This window comes from Mixophyes fleayi, chromosome 2 (genome assembly GCF_038048845.1).
Source record: "Mixophyes fleayi isolate aMixFle1 chromosome 2, aMixFle1.hap1, whole genome shotgun sequence".
NCBI lineage: Eukaryota > Metazoa > Chordata > Amphibia > Anura > Limnodynastidae > Mixophyes > Mixophyes fleayi.
The window spans coordinates 375,138,547-375,161,561 of record NC_134403.1 but is presented as its reverse complement, the minus strand read 5'-3'; the positions used below and the strand labels follow the sequence as shown (position 1 = coordinate 375,161,561).

Sequence of the window (23,015 nt, the reverse complement as noted above, 5' to 3'; positions counted from 1 at the left end):
ATCACTAGTAATCAGCGCTTACACCTGACCTGTAGCTGTATACACAGCCGTCATCACTAGTAATCAGCACCTACACCTGACCTGTAGCTGTATACACAGCCGTCATCACCAGTAATCAGCACTTACACCTGACCTGTAGCTGTATACACAGCCGCCATCACTAGTAATCAGCACCTACACCTGACCTGTAGCTGTATACACAGCCGTCATCACCAGTAATCAGCACTTACACCTGACCTGTAGCTGTATACACAGTCGTCATCACTAGTAATCAGCACTTACACCTGACCTGTAGCTGTATACACAGCCGTCATCACTAGTAATCAGCACTTACACCTGACCTGTAGCTGTATATACAGCCGTCATCACTAGTAATCAGCACTTACACCTGACCTGTAGCTGTATACACAGCCGTCATCACTAGTAATCAGCACTTACACCTGACCTGTAGCTGGTGCAAGTGATACAACTAAAAATCATGTACCTGAGAGATGCCCAGAGCTTGAATCGGACGCTGCTGCATGCGCTTGAGTTTGGCACGTTCTTACTATAGTCCCCTTCCCGCTCCGCCCATGAAATCATAAGCTGTCATAAGGGTCTTTGAGCTGATCTTCCCGGCTACTGGGGAGATATTCAGTCTAGCTAAATGTAAAAATTAGAGATGTTCACTGACCTCCGTGTTTTGGTTTTGGTTGTGGATCTGGATTTACTTCGTGTTTTGGTTTTGGCTTTCCCAAAACCACCCTCATGTGTTTTGGTTTTGGTTTTGGATCCCTATTTTGTTTCTAGAATCCCTATTTTTTTTCCTAAAATTACATAATTTGGCTCTTTTTTTGTTCCTACATTATTATTAACCTCAATAACATTAATTTCCAACCATTTTTAGTCAATTTTTGTCAAGTGACAAGGACACTGCTACCCCTCCTGTTTCTGTATGAGCAACGGCACTGAGCAATGTCACTGGAGACTGGAGAGTGACAAGAACACTGCTACCCCTGTTTCTCTGTGAGCAATGGCACTGAGCAATGTCACTGGAGACTGGAGAGTGACAAGAACACTGCTACCCCTGTTTCTGTATAAGCAATGTCACTGGAGACTGGAGAGTGACAAGAACACTGCTACCCCTGTTTCTGTATAAGCAATGGCAGTGAGCAATGGCACTGGAGACTGGAGAGTGATAAGAACACTGCTACTGGAGACTGGAGAGTAACAATGTAACATATTTTCAGCATAGTTAGGTTAACCCATTTGTTACTTGCAGTCAGTGAATTCATGTGTTAAAACAAGTTATACCTGAGAAATAATTTAAATATTTTTATTTTATTAACGTAAAATTATGTCATAATCCCAACATGTAGTACTTAGTACCCCTTAGCTCCATGAGGCCTTACTGTGCCTCCATTCAATTTAATTATCAGCTACAGCACGTTGAAAGCACCATAAGCAGAACATAACAGTTGTCTATACATACATACTGTAATATTGTATTATAATGTATTACAGATGCATATGACATATACATCATACACAGAACAAAATTCCTGTACATTTAGGAGAGCCTCGAGCTGGCTCACATTATGACACTGTTATAAGCTAAACAATAGAACATTTATTAACAATTAAATTAACATAGAGCTATAACATTAAGCTATAAAAGTGTATTATCTGAAACACATTGGAAATAGTCCATAATGTGCCCCAGGACATATCTGATAGCGCCCACTGCTCTCTGAGATACACTCCGTGGTTCTTTCATTGCTTCCACACACACTCGTTTCTTATTCACTAAAAGTATATTGAAAACTTTAATAGAGTATTTTAGAAATTTAATGATACATAGAATTACATCTTATTACATAACACATGTGAAAATTGCTACTAAAACAATAATTTATTACAAACAGACAGGATGGATATTGAAGTGAGGTTAGTTTGCTTAATAAGTGTAATGGAAGAAGTGTTATAAGATGGTGAATTTGTTGTGAAAGAAGTTGGTTTTGGATTGAGATTATCTCCAGCACTGTTACAAGTAACCTATTTGTTGTGTTACAGTTGAGGTTTGGAACAATGGCAACTGTGTGTTGGCTGGAGCTGCCCTGCCTGGGACTGAGATGAGTGTGCTGGTGTAGAAAGAGGCAGCCAGATCAGTGCAGGGTAATTATAGGAGAGAGGAGTAGTTGTAGTGAAGATGAGACATGGATGGAATCAAGAGCACGTAGGTGCTGTGTGCATGAGGATTTGGGAACAAGAGAGGTGCAAGACGTAAAGTGAGGCTGAAGGAAAGGAGGTAGTGGATGGAGATCGGAAAGGCTGAGTTGGAGAACCAAGAGATGGAGCAGAGGCAGGAGAACATGAGGTCAAGGGAATCTCCATCACAGTGTGTGGGGGATGAAATATGAGAGTAAAAATGAGAGTAGGTAGTTTACTTAAAAGTAAATTTATGAGCTAGATGGTGAAGTTGTCTAGGAATAGGTAGACAAGATCAGGGGGTGATAAATGACAGCAACATGAAGGAGGAGCAGATAGAAGTGGGAGATGGTATGGACTTTAAAGAAAGAGAAGGAGAGGGAGAGTTATAGGGGTATGGCTCAGAAGGTAAAGCATAGAGAGAGTAGCCTACCTACCCTGCCACTTTGTCTTCTGGTCTAGGAACGTGATTGAGGGAGAGTCCCCCACAGGAGAGAGCTGCAGGGGATACAGTAGCAGAGGAGGTGAGCCAGGTTTCTGTAATGGCAAGGAGGTTGAGGGATTTTAAAATAAATAGTTCATGGATAGATGTGAGACATTGCAAACAGATCTTACATTCCAGTGCACACAGGAAAAGTGGAGTGAGGGTAGTGGAGAGTGGTGGATAAGGTTAGTGGAATTCAAGGTACAAGATGAATGATAAGTTGTGGGGTGGATAGATCAGCATGAGCTGATCGCAAGGATTGCATGAGGTTGTGTGAGATGTTGCCGGAAGCCATAATAAGGAGCAGGGTGAGCACATAGACATGGGATGATGGTTTGTGGGTGTGAGGTTTCTACTTGTTTAGGTCGGTGTGTGAGATGGGTGCAGGAACAGAACAGGTCATGGTTTAATGTTTTCCAGAGATGACTGTTGGTTCATTTGGGAATGACAAGTCTCTGGTAACATTAATCACAATATAGCATAAATACTGAATGCTCCAGGGCCTCGGACTGGGCGCGGAGGAGACACCGACCACTGATAACACTGCAGACGCTGATTGTCTCATGTCCTCTCAGATTTACTGCTTTCCTGAAGCCTGGAAGAACAGATAGGTAAAATTGAAGTTACCATTTCTCTATGTTTTTGATAGTAAGTTATATAAAAGTAACTTATATTGCTCAATATACATTCACAAATCTCCAATAGTTCTTTGATTCTTAGGGGCAAATTCAATTGTTGGCGAAAACGCCAAAAATCTTGCGGCGCGCGCACTATTACTGTCATTACGGTAATAGTGCGTGTACATACCATTATTACGGTAGTTTTCTCGCTGGATTTCAGCTCGCGGCTCAGGGAGCTGCGAACTATAATCTGAGTAGAATTACCATAATAACCTGTTTACTTTTTCCCGCGGCGGAAAAAGTATACAAATGAATACGCCCCTTAGTGTTGGTGGTATGTATCTACACAATAAGAAGCTATCTTCCTCACCAAACATATATCAGTGTAATTAAAGCAACTAATAAGGATTTGTCTATTGAGAGGGTGTTTTTAATATATGCATGGGAAATCTTACAGGAAGAACGTCAAAGACTACAGCAAGAGCCAAAACACCATAAGTAGCATAGCCCAAAATTAGCATGGCAAATCCCTTCAGCCATTACCCTCCTGCACCATCCTCTGAGCTAGTGCAGAAGAGGGAATTGCTGTGCACTGCAAGTAACACCCTGACATGTTCTGCAAACCATGGCACAATGGTGAGTATACTCTGTACTGTGCTAGGGACACCGTTACTCCACCCACCTCCTCCCCTCTGCATTTGCAAACTTTGTGCTCGGAAAATGACCTCCAGGGCAGGTGCCCATTTTTGGGGGGATAGGACAGTAATCAGACTACCAATTTAATTTTTCATCATTGTTCCTAATGAATTGATAGTCTGATTATAGGTTCAGCCCACAAAATAAATGCCTTCACAATGCGTAGGTGACAGACACACTTTGTAAAGTTTGATCAAGTTTTGACAATTCCTTTCTTTAGTAGCTGAACCTGGGTGTACAGTGGTCACACCAATTGTGCACATTTTATACTATTTAGAAACCTTTACATAATTTTGTTATGCATAGACTAGGTGTGTTCATAGCGTATTTGATTGGCTACTTGTTTTTGACCAATCAGGATCATCATTCAAAAAAATGTTGGTGCAACAGATTTTAATCACCCATGTCCTTAGGATATTCACTGACATAGACATAATCTTCACCAACCACTGTGAGAAGGCAAGAAAGGAGGTGCAAATTAAGGGACCTCTACCAAAACTATATACTACCCCAAAGTGTAAAACCTATTAAATGCCCGTAATGTTTTCTCCATTGAACCCCACACAAAGTGCCAGCTGTCACTTGACAGTAATTTCCAGGAACACTTTACTGGTAGAAAGTATATTACACACTGTGTGATTCAAGTGAGTCTTGGTGCACTACAATGTCCAGCATGACAGCTTCACTGAACATTTATAATCTATCTTTTCTTGTAAAGGATTTTTTTTAATAAATATTAACTTGCAGAACTCAGAGAATAGGAACAGATGGTAACTTGTGTATTATATACACAATAAAAGAATTTGCAGTGGGCAGTTGGTCAGGTTAAAACATTGACCATTGACCATGGTCTTTAAAACATTTGTCTGTCCCTGGAAATTAGGAAGACTTGGCAGCTGTGCATGTGCCTTATCTTTTCTCTGCATCGTGCTTGCTATCCCCAGTTTTGTCTCCTTAAATGTCTTGTAGGGTTACTTTGTATCTTCCACAGGTGCTATGAGGCTGAAGTTGGTTTTTTATTCAAACAATTTCCTATTCCCAAATAAGTAAAGGATAATTGGCAAATAACTTTAAATGGGAACTAACTTTATTCCACTGCTTATATATGGGTGGAGTTGACCTGCGCAGACTTCAGCTGAACCCAGCCTAACCCAAAGTGGTTGTGGCCATGACAACTGGCACCAAAATGGGCAAAGTAACTCATGTCTTAATAGTTAAATGACTTTGAGCCACTGCTTATACAGAGGTGGGGCTCACTGCACCAAAGACAGTCTGCATAAGAATCCAGCCTAGTCCAAAATGGTTGTGGGCATGAAAACTGTCAACAAAATAGACAGTAAGGCCAACTTTGATTTTATCTAAATAAGTAAGAGAGATGTTCAAATGGTTCTACTGATCTCAGTAACTTGATCTAAAGCTTCATAACTTGTCCCACATTCCCCGTCCCCAGCTGCCTCCATGCACATCAGTACTGATTTGGACTACAGTAATTTAGATGTTTGGCACAGCGGTCAGCATTGCTTCCTCACAGTTATATTACCACCAATGCCCCCTCTGTGTGGAGCTTGTATGTTCTCTGCGTGTTCATGTTGGTTTCCTCTGGGTGCTCCAGTTTTCAACCACAGTGCAAAGTCTGGTAGGTTAATGTAAGTGTGTGTGTAGGTGCTAGGTAAATAAACATAATAATGATAATCATAAATGATGCAAGGAAAGGGGTCCCGAAGTCCAGAGACGCAGATACTCTGTGCTCTCCCTTATGCTCATCTAGAGCTCAGTTCTCCAGAGCAGAATAAGTGGCTCCCTCTGTAACACAAGCAGTGGAACACCCATGTGCAGCTGAGCCCTGCACCACTTGCAACTCACACGCTTACTGAACCATGGCTTTCTGCGGCCCCAGTACACCCATGGACGCACGTCTGCCAGTTTAAGATTCGTAGACCCTTAATGAAACCTCACTTTTATATGTGGGTGTAAATTAGCATGACTACAACCAATCTGCATTTAGCTAAGATCATCCCAATTCTTCCCTCCTCCCCGCCCTCTGACATCAGAAGGTGCAAACATTTGTACCCCTCCCAAAATGTAGCAGATGTTTGGAACGATCATCTGGTAACTTGGGAAGAAATTGAATTGTGTCCCCATTGAGAGTGGCTTGAAGGCATTGCTGTAAATGTCAGGTTTAATTACCTCAGAATGTGAAGTTAGCCACAGACATCAGAGGATGAGGGGGATGTTCCCTGGTTTGATGAGTACAAAATAATTACAAAGCTAATTTCCCACACAAACATAATAACACATAAGGGGGTAAATGTATGAAGCTCCGGGATCGTCAACACCCGCGAGTTCGGCGTCTTCAGCGCTTAAATTTAAAGTGGCGCTGCCTTGTAAAGGGAAACTTCTCTTTACAAGGCAGCGCCACTTTAAATTTAAGCGCTGAAGACGCCGAACTCACGGGTGCTGAAGAACCCGGAGCTTCATACATTTACCCCCAAGTGTGAGAATAACTTACCTTTAGCTGTAGGTGATGATACACTCTGAGATACACTCTGCAGGACACAAAGCTCAATATTAATATAACGACCAGAAGTATCCGCACAGGAAACAGCTGCTGATACAGGATGAGCCTGGGGTCTGTGGGTGAATCAGGGATGATCACTAGTACAACATGGTGGAATAAGTCCCATGAAACAGTCGGTACATTTTGGTAAAATATGTTGTGTAATAAAAGGTTAACCAAATAAAACAATTGTCAATGTCATAATATATTATTTACTCATTTAAATTAAAGTTCTGTAACATTAATGCTTTTTAATCCACGTTGTTGATAAAAATTGGTTGCGTGTGGGGAAGTTAAGAGGTTAATGCCGTAAACTTTTATTTTGACAGTCACTTTCCTATACCATGTGACTGCTGACTGTTTTCCATGTCTCTCCATACTGCTCTCTCTATCCCCATCCAGACTGTAAGCTTTCATGGGCAGGGACCTCTCTACTTTATGTCTCATGTCAAGTCATTATGACCATCACCACAACCCTGAGGAAGCCCGCTCGCGGGCGAAACGTGTTGGACACATCTACTTTATAACCACTGCCTCCAATACATTGGAGAGAGACATAATCTTAAATTAACCTACTCTATTTCCAAAAGAACTGCTGCCTTCCCACTTGCTGGGATGGAGCAGACATAGAACTGCTATAAACTATCTCTCGATCCAGCCTCTCTCTCCAACTACCGCCCTATTTCTCTCCTCCCCTTTGCCTCCAAACTACTTGAGCAATTAGTGCCCAACCACCTGTCTCACTTTCTCTCCTCTCATTCCATTCTCAACTCTCTACAATCAGGCTTCTACCCCCAAAACTGCTCTCACAAAAGTGATCAATGATCTACTTACTGCAAAGTCAAAGGGTCATTTCTCCATACTCATTCTCCTGGACCTCTCTGCTGCTTTTGATACTGATGATCACCCTCTTCTCCTACACCCCCTTCACTCTATTGGCCTTCATGAAACAGTCCTTTCCTGGTTCACTTCCTATCTATCAAACAGCTCCTATAGTGTTTCTACCTCTGGCACATCCTCCACTTCACTCCCACTATGTGTTGGGGTCCCAGAAGGCTCTGTTCTTGGCCCTTTACTTTTTTCATTGTACACCTCTTCTCTTGGGGCACTAATTCGCTCATTCTGCTCCCAATACCACCACTACACTGATGGTACCCAAATCTATATCTCTTCCCCTGACCTCCCTCCTTCTCTACTATCTTGTGTAGCCAACTTATTGTCTTCTCTCCTGCCAGAGTCACCACCTGCCCTCAAATCTTCCTCACTGTCAATAACACCACAAGTTTCTCAGTCTCCCAAGCCCACTATCTTGGTGTCACACTTGACTCCGTCCTCTGCTTTATATCTCATATCAAGACTCTCTCCCAGTCCTGTCGACTCCACCTTAAAAACATTGCCAGAATATGCCCTTTTATCCATTCTCTCATCATCTCCTGTCTTGACTATTGCAACCTCCTGCTATCTGGCATTCCTGACACTGATATATCCACACTTCAATCCATCCTAAATACTGCTGCAAGACTGATCTTCCTCTCACCGCTCCACATCTGCTGCACCACTTTGCAAATCCCTACACTGGCTCCCTGGCCTAGTGGTTAGCACTTCTGCTTTACAGCACTGGGGTCATGAGTTTGATTCCCGACCATGGCCTTATCTGTGTGGAGTTTTTATGTTCTCCCTGTGCTTGCGTGGGTTTCCTCCGGGTGCTCCGGTTTCCTCCCACATTCCAAAAACATACTGGTAGGTTAATTGGCTGCTATCAAAAATTGACCCTAGTGTCTGTCTGTCTGTCATCCTGTCTGTCTCTGTGAGTGTGTGTCTATATTAGGGAATTTAGACTGTAAGCTCCAATGGGGCAGGGACTGATGTGAGTGAGTTCACTGTACAGCGCTGCGGGATTAGTGGCGCTATATAAATAAATGGTGATGATGATGATCTCAAATCTCATGTCAAAATACTCTATCTCCCACCCTCTCTCTGACTTATGCATTGTCTCGTCTCTGGTAACCACCTCTCACTCCCGCCTACAAGACTTCTCCCGTGCTGCTCCCCACTTATGGAATTCCCTACAACGCTCAATCAAACTTTCCCACAGCCTTCAAATCTTTAGATGCTCTTTGAAAACCCATCTCTTTTAGAAGTGACCTTATTCTCGATAACAATATTCATACTAATGCTCCCTCACAACTTTCCCAATCTCTACTCTGAGCCACACTCGCTCCTCTTGTTTCAGCTGTGCCCTCTTCCCTTTAGTATGTAAGCTCTCTAATGAGCAGGTCCCTTCATACCCTCTGTTTTCATGTCTCCATTCATTTTGTCTGCTTTGTCTGTTCTTGTTTTACGTATGTCCTGTTTTATGTATGTCCTGTCTTCCCTACTGTACGGTGCTGCAGAGCACTGTGGCGCCTTACAAATCTACGATAATAATAATAATATTAACTGCTACAATTTAAAGCCAACACTGATAGTAGCTCTAACGAGCATGCGCAGACCCTCCAACTATTGAGAACAGACCTTAATGACTTTGCTATTCACCCCCCTCTACAGCTGCACATATTGGTACTATCGCTGTACAGCTCACTATCTCTTAAGCATTCTGTTCTCTATATCTACCACTTATAAACCTAAGGAGCTTCTATCCTAAGTCCTAAATTTACCACACTATAAACCATCTTCCTGCCCTACATTTTTTTCTACTATTTTACCTTTCTATCTAGAGTAAATTACCACCCAATAGGAGTGGGGCAGTTCTTTCACAGCACAATAAATGACTGGAGACAGATAATTTTTAGCTGTGAAATTAGACTTTTAGGGTAAGAGACCTTTACCAGAAGTAGCACTTCATCCTGTCTTTATGGACCAGTAGATTTATGGACTCATATTTCTATGCAGATCTTCCAAAGATTTTATTAATTTATCTTATCACCTTTGCTAACTATATCTCAAAACTTCAAAGCTGATTCTGGACAATCCTGGAATCTCTGTGGCTTTTTCATTAGAACTCCAAGAAACCTTTCTCCACTATGTACAGATGTCTAATACCATTTTCCATACAACAACAAAAAACTGCATAAGGACAAATAGGAGAAGGAGATGTGGGTGGCAATGGAACTGGATGACTCAAACAAAATTTGATTCAACTTCTTCAAAAGAAACTACATATAAGCTCTATTATAAGTATCTTGCTTCTAAAATTTTCGAACGACTTGTCTTCAATCTTCTGACTCACTTTCTATCCTCAATAGAGAAGATACCACTGCACCAGGTGATCGCTACTATGATAACCAGATAGTACACAATTGTTGATCACGTATAACTTATTAATACTGGTTGGTGCACTCACGCACAAAAATTCTATTGTCAGAGTTAAGGAAAGAGAGAAAATGTGCTTGCAGAGGCACTCAGCGATCTTTATTATATATAAAATATAAATCTTTATTAATTATACTTTTAAAAAAGAGAATAATCCCTCTAAATGTAATAGCGAAATATAAAACAAATAAAGTGAAACAAAAGTGAATTAAAATAGCAAAAATATTTGCTATGCCCCGCTACTTGATATATTGCAATAATTATTATATCAATTGTTCATGCTTGACTACATATGTTTTTATGTATCACTCCACTATGAGAGTGACTTGCTCAAAATGACACTGATGAGATTAGTGGTATGATCTTTTATAGTTAGTACCACCTAGACTGACTACTGCAGTTCATTAGTTTTCTTAACATTGGTAATTGACAATCATATAAATAAGCCTATCAAGGTAATCCTATATAGTTGCTACGTATTGCGTATGTAGCATACCTAATATGTTAATTAGAACTGCATTATCTCTGTCCTATCGTTGTCCAGTCTCACACTTGCATTCTACTGTATCAAACTCAATAGAAATTAAGCGCTGTCTATGGCTGTATTAGTGGGACACCTAATAAAAGTGTTTATATCTGCTATAGAGTCTAAATCCTCCGTGTTAAATGATCACACATACACACTGAAATATTCAGCTAAATGAGGATTGAGTGCTATCTATAATAATATGGTGAAATTTGTTTTATAACACCTAATCTCATACTCTTAGCTGCTGCTAGATCTCGATCATACAGTTAAACGATCTCCCACATGCCCACTGATATATTCAGCCCATTCATACAGCGCTACCTATGATAACTAATTGAGTTTACTAATAACAAGGAGTGAAAATATGCAGTAGCGAGGCAAAACGCCAACGCACATTTCGCTATTCGCTTTTTCAAGGCAACCAAAAATGAGAAAGAAAGAGGGTATATAAGCAGTAAAACACGCCCCCTCATCTGACGTGTCGCGTTCCGATTGGTAAAGGTCCGTTATCGTGCAATTCATATGATTGATGGTATGAATAACCTATCCTGTTGAAGAAATTAACATTAATCCGCCCCTTAGAGCTCATATTGGTAGATCAAATCTCCAGACTCCAGCATGTAAACACAGAGGTAAAGGTCCGTTGTCGTGCAATTAATATGATTGATAGTATGAATGACCTATCCTGTTGAAGAAATTAACATTAATCCGCCCCTTAGAGATTAAATTGGTCACAACGCTTTGATTCAGAATATACAAAATTTCCTGCTATTATGACCCATACATTAAAATATATTCTTTCATTATTGCCATCACCAAAATGTGGGTGCATTCATGAGTCTAGCCAGAGAAGTCATGTTCACCTTTCAGTTCCTGAAACAGCTTCTGTGGTCAAACATCCTAATACTATTTTACCTTTCTATCTAGAGTAAATTACCACCCAATAGGAGTGGGGCAGTTCTTTCACAGCACAATAAATGACTGGAGACAGATAATTTTTAGCTGTGAAATTAGACTTTTAGGGTAAGAGACCTTTACCAGAAGTAGCACTTCATCCTGTCTTTATGGACCAGTAGATTTATGGACTCATATTTCTATGCAGATCTTCCAAAGATTTTATTCATTTATCTTATCACCTTTGTTAACTATATCTCAAAACTTCAAAGCTGATTCTGGACAACCCTGGAATCTCTGTGGCTTTTTCATTAGAACTCCAAGAAACCTTTCTCCACTGTGTACAGATGTCTAATACCATTTTCCATACAACAACAAAAAACTGCATAAGGACAAATAGGAGAAGGAGATGTGGGTGGCAATGGAACTGGATGACTCAAACAAAATTTGATTCAACTTCTTCAAAAGAAAATACATATAAGCTCTATTATAAGTATCTTGCTTCTAAAATTTTCGAACGACTTGTCTTCAATCTTCTGACTCCCTTTCTCTCCTCTCTTTCATTCTATCCTTCATTCAACTGAAACTGCCCTCGATAAAGTAGTAAACGACTTACTCTCAGCTAAATCCAAAGGTCACTTTTCCCTTCTCTACTCCTCGACCTCTCTGCTGCTTTTGACACGTTGATCATTCTCTTCTCCACCCCCTTCGCTCCCTAGGTCTTCGTAATAAACAGCTCTCTCCTGGTTTGTCTCCTATCTCTTTCTTTTAATGTCTCTGTTTCTGACTAAACCTCCCCCTCTTCCTCTTTCTATTGGAGTCCCCTAAGGCTCTGTCCTTGGCCCTCGGCTCTTCTTTCTCTATATTACCTCTTTCAGTGAACTTTTTAAATCATTTGGCTTCCAATACTACCTCTATGCTGATGACACGCAAATCTATCTTTCCTACCCTGACCTCTCTCCCGCCTTCCTAACCGAGGTATCCAGCTGTCCCTCGGCTGTAACTACCTGGATGTCACAGCGCTTCCTCAAACTCAATATCCCCAAATCCGAGCTCATCATCTTCTGTCACCCAAACCCGCTGGCTTAGAGTCACTCTGCCCTCAGCTTTACCCTTCATATTCAGTCCCTCACGAAATCCTGCCACTTCCTCCTCCGTAACATCATGAAAATCAGTCCCTTCCTCCCTAAGGGAGCAACCAAAATCCTGGTTCATTCCCTCGTCATTTCTCGTCTCGACTTTTGGAACCTCCTTCTCACTGGCCTTCCTGCCACTTTTCTGACCTACAATTCATACAGAATGCTGCGGTTTGCCTTATCTTCCCCTCCCATCACTCCTCTTCTGCTACTTTTCTGCATAAGTCCCTTCATTGACCCGACCCCTTCTCTCCGTCTCTGACTTCCATATCAATTCACCTCTCATTACCTCCTCCCATTGTTGCCTCCAAGACTTCTGCTATGCTTCCCCCATTCTTTGGAACTCCCTGCCCGGCCTCACTCGACTCTTCCTCAACCTTCAGGCCTTCAAACCATCACTCAAAATTCACCTTTCAAGTTCACCCATCCTACCACCTCCTAACCATTCTCTCCATCACCTCCTCTTCCTTCGCCTGCTATCTCCATTTTATTCCAGTTGGTCCTACTGTCTCTCAACACTCCTCCATCTAGAATGTAAGCTCTCATGGGCAGGGTCCTCTCTACCTATTGTCCCACGTCTGTTTCCTGTCTCACTCCCTTGTACATTCTGTCATGTATTTTGCTACAATCTGTGTGAGTCCCTATAGCATTACTCACACTCATCTGTGTATTACCTCATCTATTTGTTATTTGCTTCTGTATCCGGGCTACGGAATCTGCGGCACATATAAATGATATAATAATAATAATAATAATAATAGGAATAATGTGTAGCCTGTTCTATTAATGTTATTGCTGGTGATGACAACTGCATTTCTGAAATCTTCTGGGGACCCTTTCTTACATTTGGTGGGTGTACATCTTACCCTATATGTACCCTATATGATATATTTTTTCAACGTTTAATTAAATGTTTGTGCAACTTATAGAAAGATATTAGACTTTACTTAAACTGGCAATGACTCCAATACAATAAAAAAGAGTCACTTGCATTTTTTCAGGGAGTGTAAAGTTTTAGTCATCTCATTTATTTTGTCTGTACCCCTTCCCATCACTCACCATAGTGGTGCAGGGTCACATTGCGTGTGATGTGCCATAGGTGACATGTCATTTTCTGCCCCAGCAGCTCCTCTGTGACCTTCAGGATGGACCTCTTGGTGTAGGTACCATCCTCGTTCTCAGTCAGGGTCTGTAGAACCTGGTAACCATCTGTAGAGTTATTCCAGGAAATTTCCAGCTCATGTGGGTAAAATCTCTCAGCCTCACAGATCAGGAGATTCTTCTCAGTGTCCACTCTCAGGCTCATTACAGGGGTTGCTAAGAAATAATTCATTAATTAATGCAGCAATAATCAACATGTTCGATAGAGGTTCCAGGGAGAACCATTGCTGTGGAGGTGAGTGATGATCACAAGCTTAGAGATAAGAGACATTTATCTGAGAGGATAGCTGATAAGAGATAGATAGAGAATAGAGGACAAGAATCCAGCTTCAGCCAGATCAGCGTGAAAGTTTTTTGAAAAAATAAAGTGTGCAAAAATACGCAGGCCCCCTTAGGGCACATCTGTGCTGGTTAGCACTGGGGTACTACTTGTTAGTCAAAAAAAATATGACATACTGTTATGAAACTGCAAAACCCAGCGAGTCTGGGCAGCAATTGTCTCATTGAACATACTGGTATTTGTGGAACTGTAAGCAGCAGCATGCCCAACAAGCAGGACCTGCTGGAACCGATGTTTCCATAGTATTACAGCATAGAAAAAAAAATACAAAACATATTTAAAAATATTTTTCATAAACCCTTGTTTGCCATTTTATTAAACTGCCAAGTCCAAAAGAAATGTAATTTGCAATGCAGTCCTTAGAAAGACTTCATCCATGGCATAATCCAAAGGGAATAAAATAAAAACCATAAGAGATGAAAGCAACTGCTCCTTACAGAACCACAATGCTAAATGACATAGTAGAGAATGAAACCTGACAAGTTTTATGTAACCTACTAAAGTGTGGCATTATGTTATGCGTAGGATGCATTCTCCATACCTATTGTATTATATTAGTATTGTTATAGATTAGATTGAAATGAATGAAGCCAGAAAAGCCTTTGCCACTTAGCCAATCACAAACATTTTTACCATGCAGTTAGCTTGCAATTGGCTGAATGACAAAGGCTTGTCTGGATCAATTCAGTTCAGTCATTATCGTATAGCCCTTTGAAGAAGTCATCGATGATGACTGATGCATATGTGCAATTGATGCATGCAAATGCTAGCCTCTTTTAATATGAGGCATTAATTATAGGATGCCACAAAGAGTCCGTAGAACCAGAGGTCATAGAACAAAGCATTACATAGCATTACAGGACAATACAATAATCCAATAATCACAATACAGCTATGAACAACCACAAAGGACAATAAGGTACTAGGGTATCCGAAAACACTATAAAACCAGAAAGGGAAGGAGAGCTGGGGAAATAAACCAGAGTAAGATAAAGCTGTGCCCAGGAGCATGGGCACAACTCACAGGATAAGAGGCAGTGATTGAGGTACGAAAATAAGGGAGATGTGGAGACCAAGGGCATGGAGCCAGGGTGGAGGTGCAAAATGAAGATGGTGTGCAAAAGGCAAAGGTAACAAGAGCAGGGGGATATGACATAAAAGGACCCTGCTTGCGAGAGCTTACAGTCTAAAGGGAAGGGGCAGACAAACACATAGTCAGTGTAAGGGAACTAGAACTCAGATCTGAGGGATAGAAATAAGAGTGGGTGGCACAAAGAGGAGAGGAGGAATAAGAGTGTTTGGGTAAAGGCCCATGAAGAGGTGAGATAAGGAGGCGGGAAAGGTTAGATAGTGGACTGGTAGGCTTTGATGAACAGGTGGTATTTAAGGGAGTGTTTGAAGATTTGCTAGGGGATAGCTTGATACAACAAGGGAGATTGTTACAGAGAAGGTGGGCAGTTGTCTACCTAGGTGTAGTGTTACACTCTGCGTAATACACATCTTTGCTAAAGACTAATCCATACGACAGCATCTACGATACAATACAATTTGTATACAAAGTGCGTATGATATAAGAATAAAACATTTTTCATGTTATTGCTATAATAAAACATATATCTGTGTGATACAAATATTTTAAAGTCAAATAAAAGTCAACTCAAACTTTCTTAAATAACTAGAAATTCAAAGCGTAAAATCATCAGTTGAGCACAAGTTGTTTTCCATGACACATAGTCAATGATTACCAATGTGAACTAAGATCAGGGGCTGATACAGCGAAGGCTGCAAAATAAGTGTAAATTACTCCAAAATAAATGCACACAAAAAGAGAATTTTTGCTCCAATATCAACAGTCTTATCGTCCGGCTCGGCATCAGCAGCACCTGGGTCTGGTGTTCAGCAAAGTCATAATCAGCAGTAATTACTTGATGCACTTCCTAACAGAAGTATATCTGTATTTGTGCAGGTCTGCATGAGCCGCAGTCGTGTGAACGCGCCCTCACTGCGCTCGGCCTGCGTTTGCATGTTATTTCTCTTCCCTGTTAACCCTCTTCAGTTGTAAGGAGGCGAAAGTGCAAGTTACGTGTGATTTATTAAAATGCAAGATGACTCAGGCCTCTAGTGTTTAATATGTTTTTTTTTCTAACTATGTGTTTGTTACAGATTTGTACTAAGGGTTCTAGTACTTTTAGAGTTATACAGGAGTTCCTTTTAGCTATCTCTTCCTATACAAGTGGGTTGAAGAAATTAATTAATGTCTTCATCGTCTCTTTCATTCACTAGTAATTATCTGATTGTAGCATCTCAATCTCAGTATCAGTTCCTAGTCAGCAATTAATTGTGCTATTAATGTTAATTTTACGGTATGATATTCTATATGCATTGATTGTTTGTTTAAGAATTTTATCGCTATTCTTTGTAGCATACGGTTATAGGGTGGATGATTTCAGTCACTGGCAGCTTTTCTCTGCAATCCTTACATAATCAGTCTGTGTAGGGTGCAGATGAGGGTCTTCATCTATAGTTGGATATAAATTGATTTTTTGTGATGTAAATATACACATTTCCATTCTGCAAATGTGTACAAAAATGTGTCTGTGTCTAGATTTCTGCTGTTCTCCACAACTTCTCAGTAATCTATCACCCCCACCCCCTTTACCAGGCCCAGTCTCCCAATTCCTTGACAACTCTTGGGTTAAAGTTAAAATATTAAATAGTAATTTCAAATAAATGTATCATATCATGAATGTAACTGTTTGTACTATTGTAATATTTAATATATATTTTGATACGAATGCTGAATGTATCGGGTCAACAGGTTAATCTAAAAGTGACTCTGAATGTGATATTATCTTTCCCTTAATGTCAGTAATGTTCTTGGACAGACTTTACCTCACCTGTGATTAGAAGATTTGTCCCAGGTCCATAGAAGACATCTAGTTTATAGTTCAGTAATTGGCAGACGTACAGCCCAGTGTCTCTGGGGGTAACCGAGGAGATGACAAGGGAGTTGGATGTGAGACCAACCCTTGAATTGTTTTCCAGCAAAGTGGATTGTTGAGATCTAGTCACATGCCAGTAGTAATACTCAATCTGGACGTTCTCAGAACCTTTAATATTACAGGACATCCGAGCGTCCTGACCGGCTGACAGGAGCAGGATTGGAGGATATTGGACTATGGTAACTGTAACTGCACCTGTGGAGATATATTTCCCAGTTATATACAAAGGCCTAAATCACAGAGAGAAAAAGAAAAACATATGTAACATCTTCCACGCTATCTGCAGTATATTATTGGTTAACGTTTGTCTGATTGATACGATTGAACTGTGTTCTGCTTTCCAGTTATCGTATAATGAAATATAAGCTCCTATATCTCAGCTGTAATCTGCTTATTTCTATATTTATATTTTGTATTGGAAAACAAGAAATCAAATTTGACCTCCCAGTACCATCTTGTAACAACCTGGCTGGTCTTCGAAAGGTATATATGGTGGTCTGGGAGAGGAGTTGCGATAGAATCTGCCATCTAAGAAGTATCCTTAGGTCACATTAAAATAAAGAAAATAAAAAAACATTAAAATAATCCCAAAGAAGAGAGCACTGTTCAGAATAATGATTCCGAACCTCTGCAGTAGACGGGTCTGGGATGGTCATATTGACACCAAGCTGGATGATACGGTTGGACCTGGGTTAGATTATCGAAGACACTTAAATTATTTCTTATTCGCTATTTGATAAAACAATAGTCTGGTTTATCCCAGGGATCAGTGGTATGACCAATTCTCTTCACTATACATGTGGAGTGCCGTCATTGTAGATAAGATGATGGTAATGGACTTTTGTTATTCACATGCACTGATTACTCTGTCTACTGAACTTTACATACATAGAAAAATGGGAGTGGGCAACCTTAGATGAAGGTGTATTTATGCCAACTGAACAAGTGCTAAGACCACCGTTTGTCTATAAGAGCATTGCTTTTATGTACATCTGGAATCACAACTAGCAGATTTGTTATTTTGGACCATCTCAATACTGAAGACACCTAACTCTACATCTCTAATGGACTCTATTCGACTATTCAGACTAACATCACAGACTGACTCTCTATTGTCTCTACCATAATGTCCTCCCTCTCCATGAAACATAATCTGACCCAGAACTCTGCTGGCTCTGGCTCCTCCCTATGGAGCAAATAAGGGGTCCCAGCTGCTTTCCTCCTGCAAGAAGTTGGACCATGTTACAGCTATCAAACCAGTCGCTGTACAGGATAATTCCACCTATTCAGTCCTTGATAGGCAGACACCAGACACAGAATGAGTTCCTAGAACAGTCCTGATGAGGTCCTCACCTACAGCAGTCACCGTTCCCTTAGAGCGCTATATGCTTACTGGTACTTGGATGCCACCAGGACTAAACTCAAAGTTTTAGGGACTTATCTAAGTTTGGTTCTGTGTTGTGTATAGTAAAGAAGTATCACTAATAGGAGGAGTGCCAGGAGATATCTAAGCAGATAGGAAGATCCATTCCAATACCGGTGACCCAGCTGGAATAATAGTTCTTAGGTGCAGACAAGGGAGTGCCGTGAGCTAACTCAGGAATATTGCTGGCAGCAGACCAGGTACAAGCCTGGGGTCAGAGTAGGCAGCAGTCATGAAACTATTCCAGGACACAAAGCAGAGGTCAGTACAGGCAGCAGTCAAAAGAGCAATACAAGCCACAAGCCAAATGTCCAAATCAGCACAATATCAACAGCAGGTTCACCAGCAGGGAGGCTCTGCTCTCCCTGTCCTATCACAACATTTGTCTTTTTTGAACCCCCATTGCTGCACTGATAATGCAGTCATGTGACCACTGGTACCAGAACAACACTGCTCCTGGATTGTTTAGTAACCCACACATAAGGGAGGAATGAGGGGGCTTCTATCACCAGACTGGCAACTCCGGAGAGTATCTGACAGTCCTATTCAATAAAGCAGACTGTAAACATATTTATCCAGCCATAAGAGTGCAATGACCCAGGTGCCAGGATGCAAAACACTGCTCCAAACATGGCTCCAGGAGATTGTGTCTTTATACCATTAGGTTTCCAGTGTAACTCTAAACCTCTTAACTTCGTCCTGCAGAGATTGTCACACAGTCTAACAGTAGGCCATGAAATAAGTTACTTAACTAATGTAACACTGGTGTGTTCCCTGCAGTTCTACAACTCAATAGCTACCAGACCTCTAACTGTAATAGAATTGGGTATCAGAGGCCTAATGGTCTTGTGGGCATTGTGTGTGCCAGAGAAGATCAATGAAACAATAAGCTTTATAAGAGATGATCTGATTTATTATAACATCTGAGATATATCCTGCACCATTACACCTCTGATAATAAACAGCCGGGTATCTAAGCTTAGATGTGCGAGGGCTCTTACTCCACGTTAACCCACAGTGCCTGGGAATACATGAAATACTGAGCTAGCCTGGAGAACCCTAAGCGAGAGTAGGTGCATGTATGAGAGCACGTCAACCAACCACCAGTGTAATATCTCACATAATAAACACATTAGGTATAATTGTAGTGGACCTTACCCTCATTATGTATATGAGATATAAATGTGCTGGAAATAAGGAAAACTTACTGAATGAAAGATGTCAGCACAATTTTAGTGCATAATAAGTAGTGATAGGGGTCTAACTAGACACTTGTGGGTCCTGTGATTGTTTTAAGAGCCACCATGTACTGCCCAAGGGTGAACAATCTACATATGCATATGGGGGCTTTGAAAGAGGTGGCCCCCCAGCTTCAGGCCACCCAGCTGTACCCCCAGTTAGTGTGGTAGTTATGCCTTTGAGTAGGGGGCTTGGGACAGTACAGTAGGTAATTCTACCTTCAGAAAGGCACATTGCTAAATTCCTGAAAATTGCCATGGATCCTTTCCGGTAGGTCTCCACCAATTATCACATTGTCCAGCGCATGGGGGCAAATCCTGGGCCTGACGCTATGACTCCATTCCACCCCACAGAGATATTATATTATGTATGTTTATTAACAATAAGTGGCAGTATTATTGTGCCGCTATCTAGACTCAATATTTCACACTGTTTAATCAGGCAGAGAGCACAATGCCAGTTACATATAAAATGCATCAGTTATGTAAATTAACTAGGTACAATTAAATTCCAATACTTATAAATATTAAATAAAAACTATAAATGAAATGAATAGGAGCGGCCAGTAGCGTTGCTAGCAGTGAGAATAAGGCCTGTCCTGTCTATTTGGACCCTATTTGGGGGCTGCCGGTTAACAGGATTGGGGTTGCACAGCGAGATCTTCTTTCTTTTTATCTCACATATCTCCAAATTTAGTTTTAGTGACTCAGTGATTGTTTTTAATATAGGGTGCATTTGTTATCTTTGTTAAGAGCTCCACATATTTTTAGATTTAGATTGTGAACGAGTACAAGGGATTCATTCAATGTATAAAGCTCCCCTAACAACTGTACAGGTGTTGATGTGATAAGACAGCAATAAATATTTAATGCAGACAGAGGCCCATGGCACCATATTGTGGGAGACCTGGTGATGAGGTCCATCCTCCACGATTTGCTCTTCTGAGTTTCATTTGGAATGTATTTTCACCAAGACCAGTGACTGTTGGATCAATGTTTTTAGTAAAGGCATAAAAAAGGTGCAATGTTTGTGTGTGATTTGTCTAACTGGACACATTATTATTATTGAGCTTACATAAAGATCAGATCACAGAAACACAGATAATCCTAATGCTCTGACACATTTTCTGACTACTGTATGTCGGGTTACTGTGAAAGTTGTGATTTGTTTCTGTATGTTGTGAATATACGAGCGCACAATGTTATTTAAATAACACAAAACGTTGCTACAATAGTAAAAACGTAAAAAACAAAACAAATAGGATCTAAGAGAAACATGTAGCCTTCACCAGAACAATTTTGGAGTAATTATTAAAGACAATTACATAAATGAACACATTTATTTTGGCAGCTATTTTAGCTAATGGAGAATTTGATCATTTTAATGCAATGTAAATTATTTCACAATTTATATGATTAATTAGTACATATTGATCGAGGACACTGTATATTAGACTTTGTGTTCAGTAAATACAGTGGGTCTGATTCATATCCAAAAAATGAGTAGAAATCATGAGCATACTTCCGCCTCTATTTAAATTGGAGCAGATCTCGATATAAATCCATTAGAATCTGGGTGTAAGAACGCTCTGGGTGTACGGTACCTGCTGTATGTAGACACACAGAACAGACTGCAGGATACGCACAGTCATATAAGCAATATAAAGTCCCATCAGAACGCAAATAAAAATATTTTAGAAAGTAAATGAACATCTCACAATACTATAGTCATATAAATTATGCGCTTACAATATTTTTTTACATCAAATGCATAAATCAGAATGTTCTTAATGTGTACTGTCCATACAATGCGTTTTTATAGTCTATCTTCCTTGCAGACACATGTTCTCTACTAGCACCACACATATGTGTAGTTTTTAATACAAAGATTAAGGGGTATATTTAGTAAACTGCAGGTTTGACAAAGTGGAGATGTTGCCTATAGCAACCGATCAGATTCTAGCTGTCATTTATTTAGTACATTCTACAAAATGACAGCTAGAATCTGATTGGTTGCTTTAGGCAACATCTCCACTTTTTCAATCCCGCAGTTTAGTAAATAAACCCCTATGTGGTCTTAGTCATCACCATCAGCCGTAACTTACACCTGCCCTGTAGCTGGTTCAAATGATACGGCTAAAATAACCATAGTACTAGATACCCAGGACTTGTACCGGTCACATCTGCATCAGAACAACCTCGGAACGACCTCAGTGTCGTAGGCAGTTGTGTTCATTGTCGTATTGTGCGTTTCTGAGCATGCACAGACCTATTGCACACAACATGCGTCATACAAAGGGACATGAAGCAGGTCCAGTATCTGTGTGATGTACATTGATACTATGCTCATGTGTCAATTTCCCAAATCTATGGATAGACCCGTGTCCCATTATTACTACATATTACACATGTGGCTCTGTACGGTACCTGTGATGATCCCCAGCAGGACAATGACATGAGCCATGCTGTCACCAGAGGATTGCAGGGTGTCTGATATTACACAGCGCAGGGTGGTAAATGTTCTGTACTTGAGACAGGACAGGAAATTCCACCTCAGTTTCAGCCTCGAGTCACTGCCCATAATGTCAGATACACAACTTGTTGTTTCATTTCACACAGATCTTTCAGTTCTTATATTGGAAATCACTCCCTATTGGGACCAGACTTCCAAAGCCACATTAATACATATTGAATACATTATTTTTGGGTCAAACATTAATAAGTCAGGATAATCCTAAATTCATGTTTCAGGTTTGTAAATGTTAGAAATGAGAACAGGATGTTTAAAAATGGAAACATTATAACTTCCTTTATCTTGGTCAGTGCTCAGCCACAAACTAAGAAGGTAACAATATGATTTGTTGTATACGTTATATTAATATAAGAGACACCATAGGACCAATTCAGTTCCATAATAATGTTCACACAAGAAAACATGATACATTTTTAGCTTCACTCTGTTCAATTCTTCAAAGTTTTGTGCTATCGCTAGGAAAAGAAGATCTTTCCTGGCCTATGTTATATCTCTGTGAATAGTACAGAGCAGGCAGGTGCAATATCGTCTCTCTCCCTTATATCAGCTCATCAGTCTGTGGGTATTTTCAATGATTTGCAAAGAATGCAGCTGGGGAAGTAGCACTGCGATGTAAAGATATATTATAAAAAGGTCAATAGAGCTGTAATATGCAAATTACTCTGCATTGTTATATGTACTTATTTTATATTATAATTAAAATAACTATCTTTATTCTAACTAATACTTTTATTATCATGAATGCAACACACAATAATAATACTACTAGTTTATTTATTATACATATTTCTTGCTTTAAAAAATCACAAGTGTCTCTATCTGAACTCAGTGGATGAGGGGCAGTATCAGTGACCTCCTCACTACCAAATGGCCAAAAATCAGGGTGCAGAGTTTGACTGTGAG

General features: G+C 40.4%; 1 protein-coding gene across 1 annotated transcript; it reads right to left on the bottom strand.

Annotated features, from left to right (window-relative positions):
- Window positions 1–1,234: 1,234 nt before the first annotated feature.
- LOC142140557 (uncharacterized) lies at window positions 1,235–22,282 on the bottom strand. The gene is made up of 5 exons (XM_075198268.1): window positions 22,007–22,282; window positions 16,814–17,113; window positions 13,475–13,732; window positions 6,497–6,618; window positions 1,235–3,266 (listed from the first exon to the last, which is right to left on the bottom strand). The coding sequence occupies exons 1-5, from the start codon at window positions 22,158–22,160 to the stop codon at window positions 3,249–3,251; spliced, it is 852 nt and encodes a 283-aa protein (XP_075054369.1). The 5' UTR covers window positions 22,161–22,282; the 3' UTR covers window positions 1,235–3,248.
- Window positions 22,283–23,015: the final 733 nt, after the last annotated feature.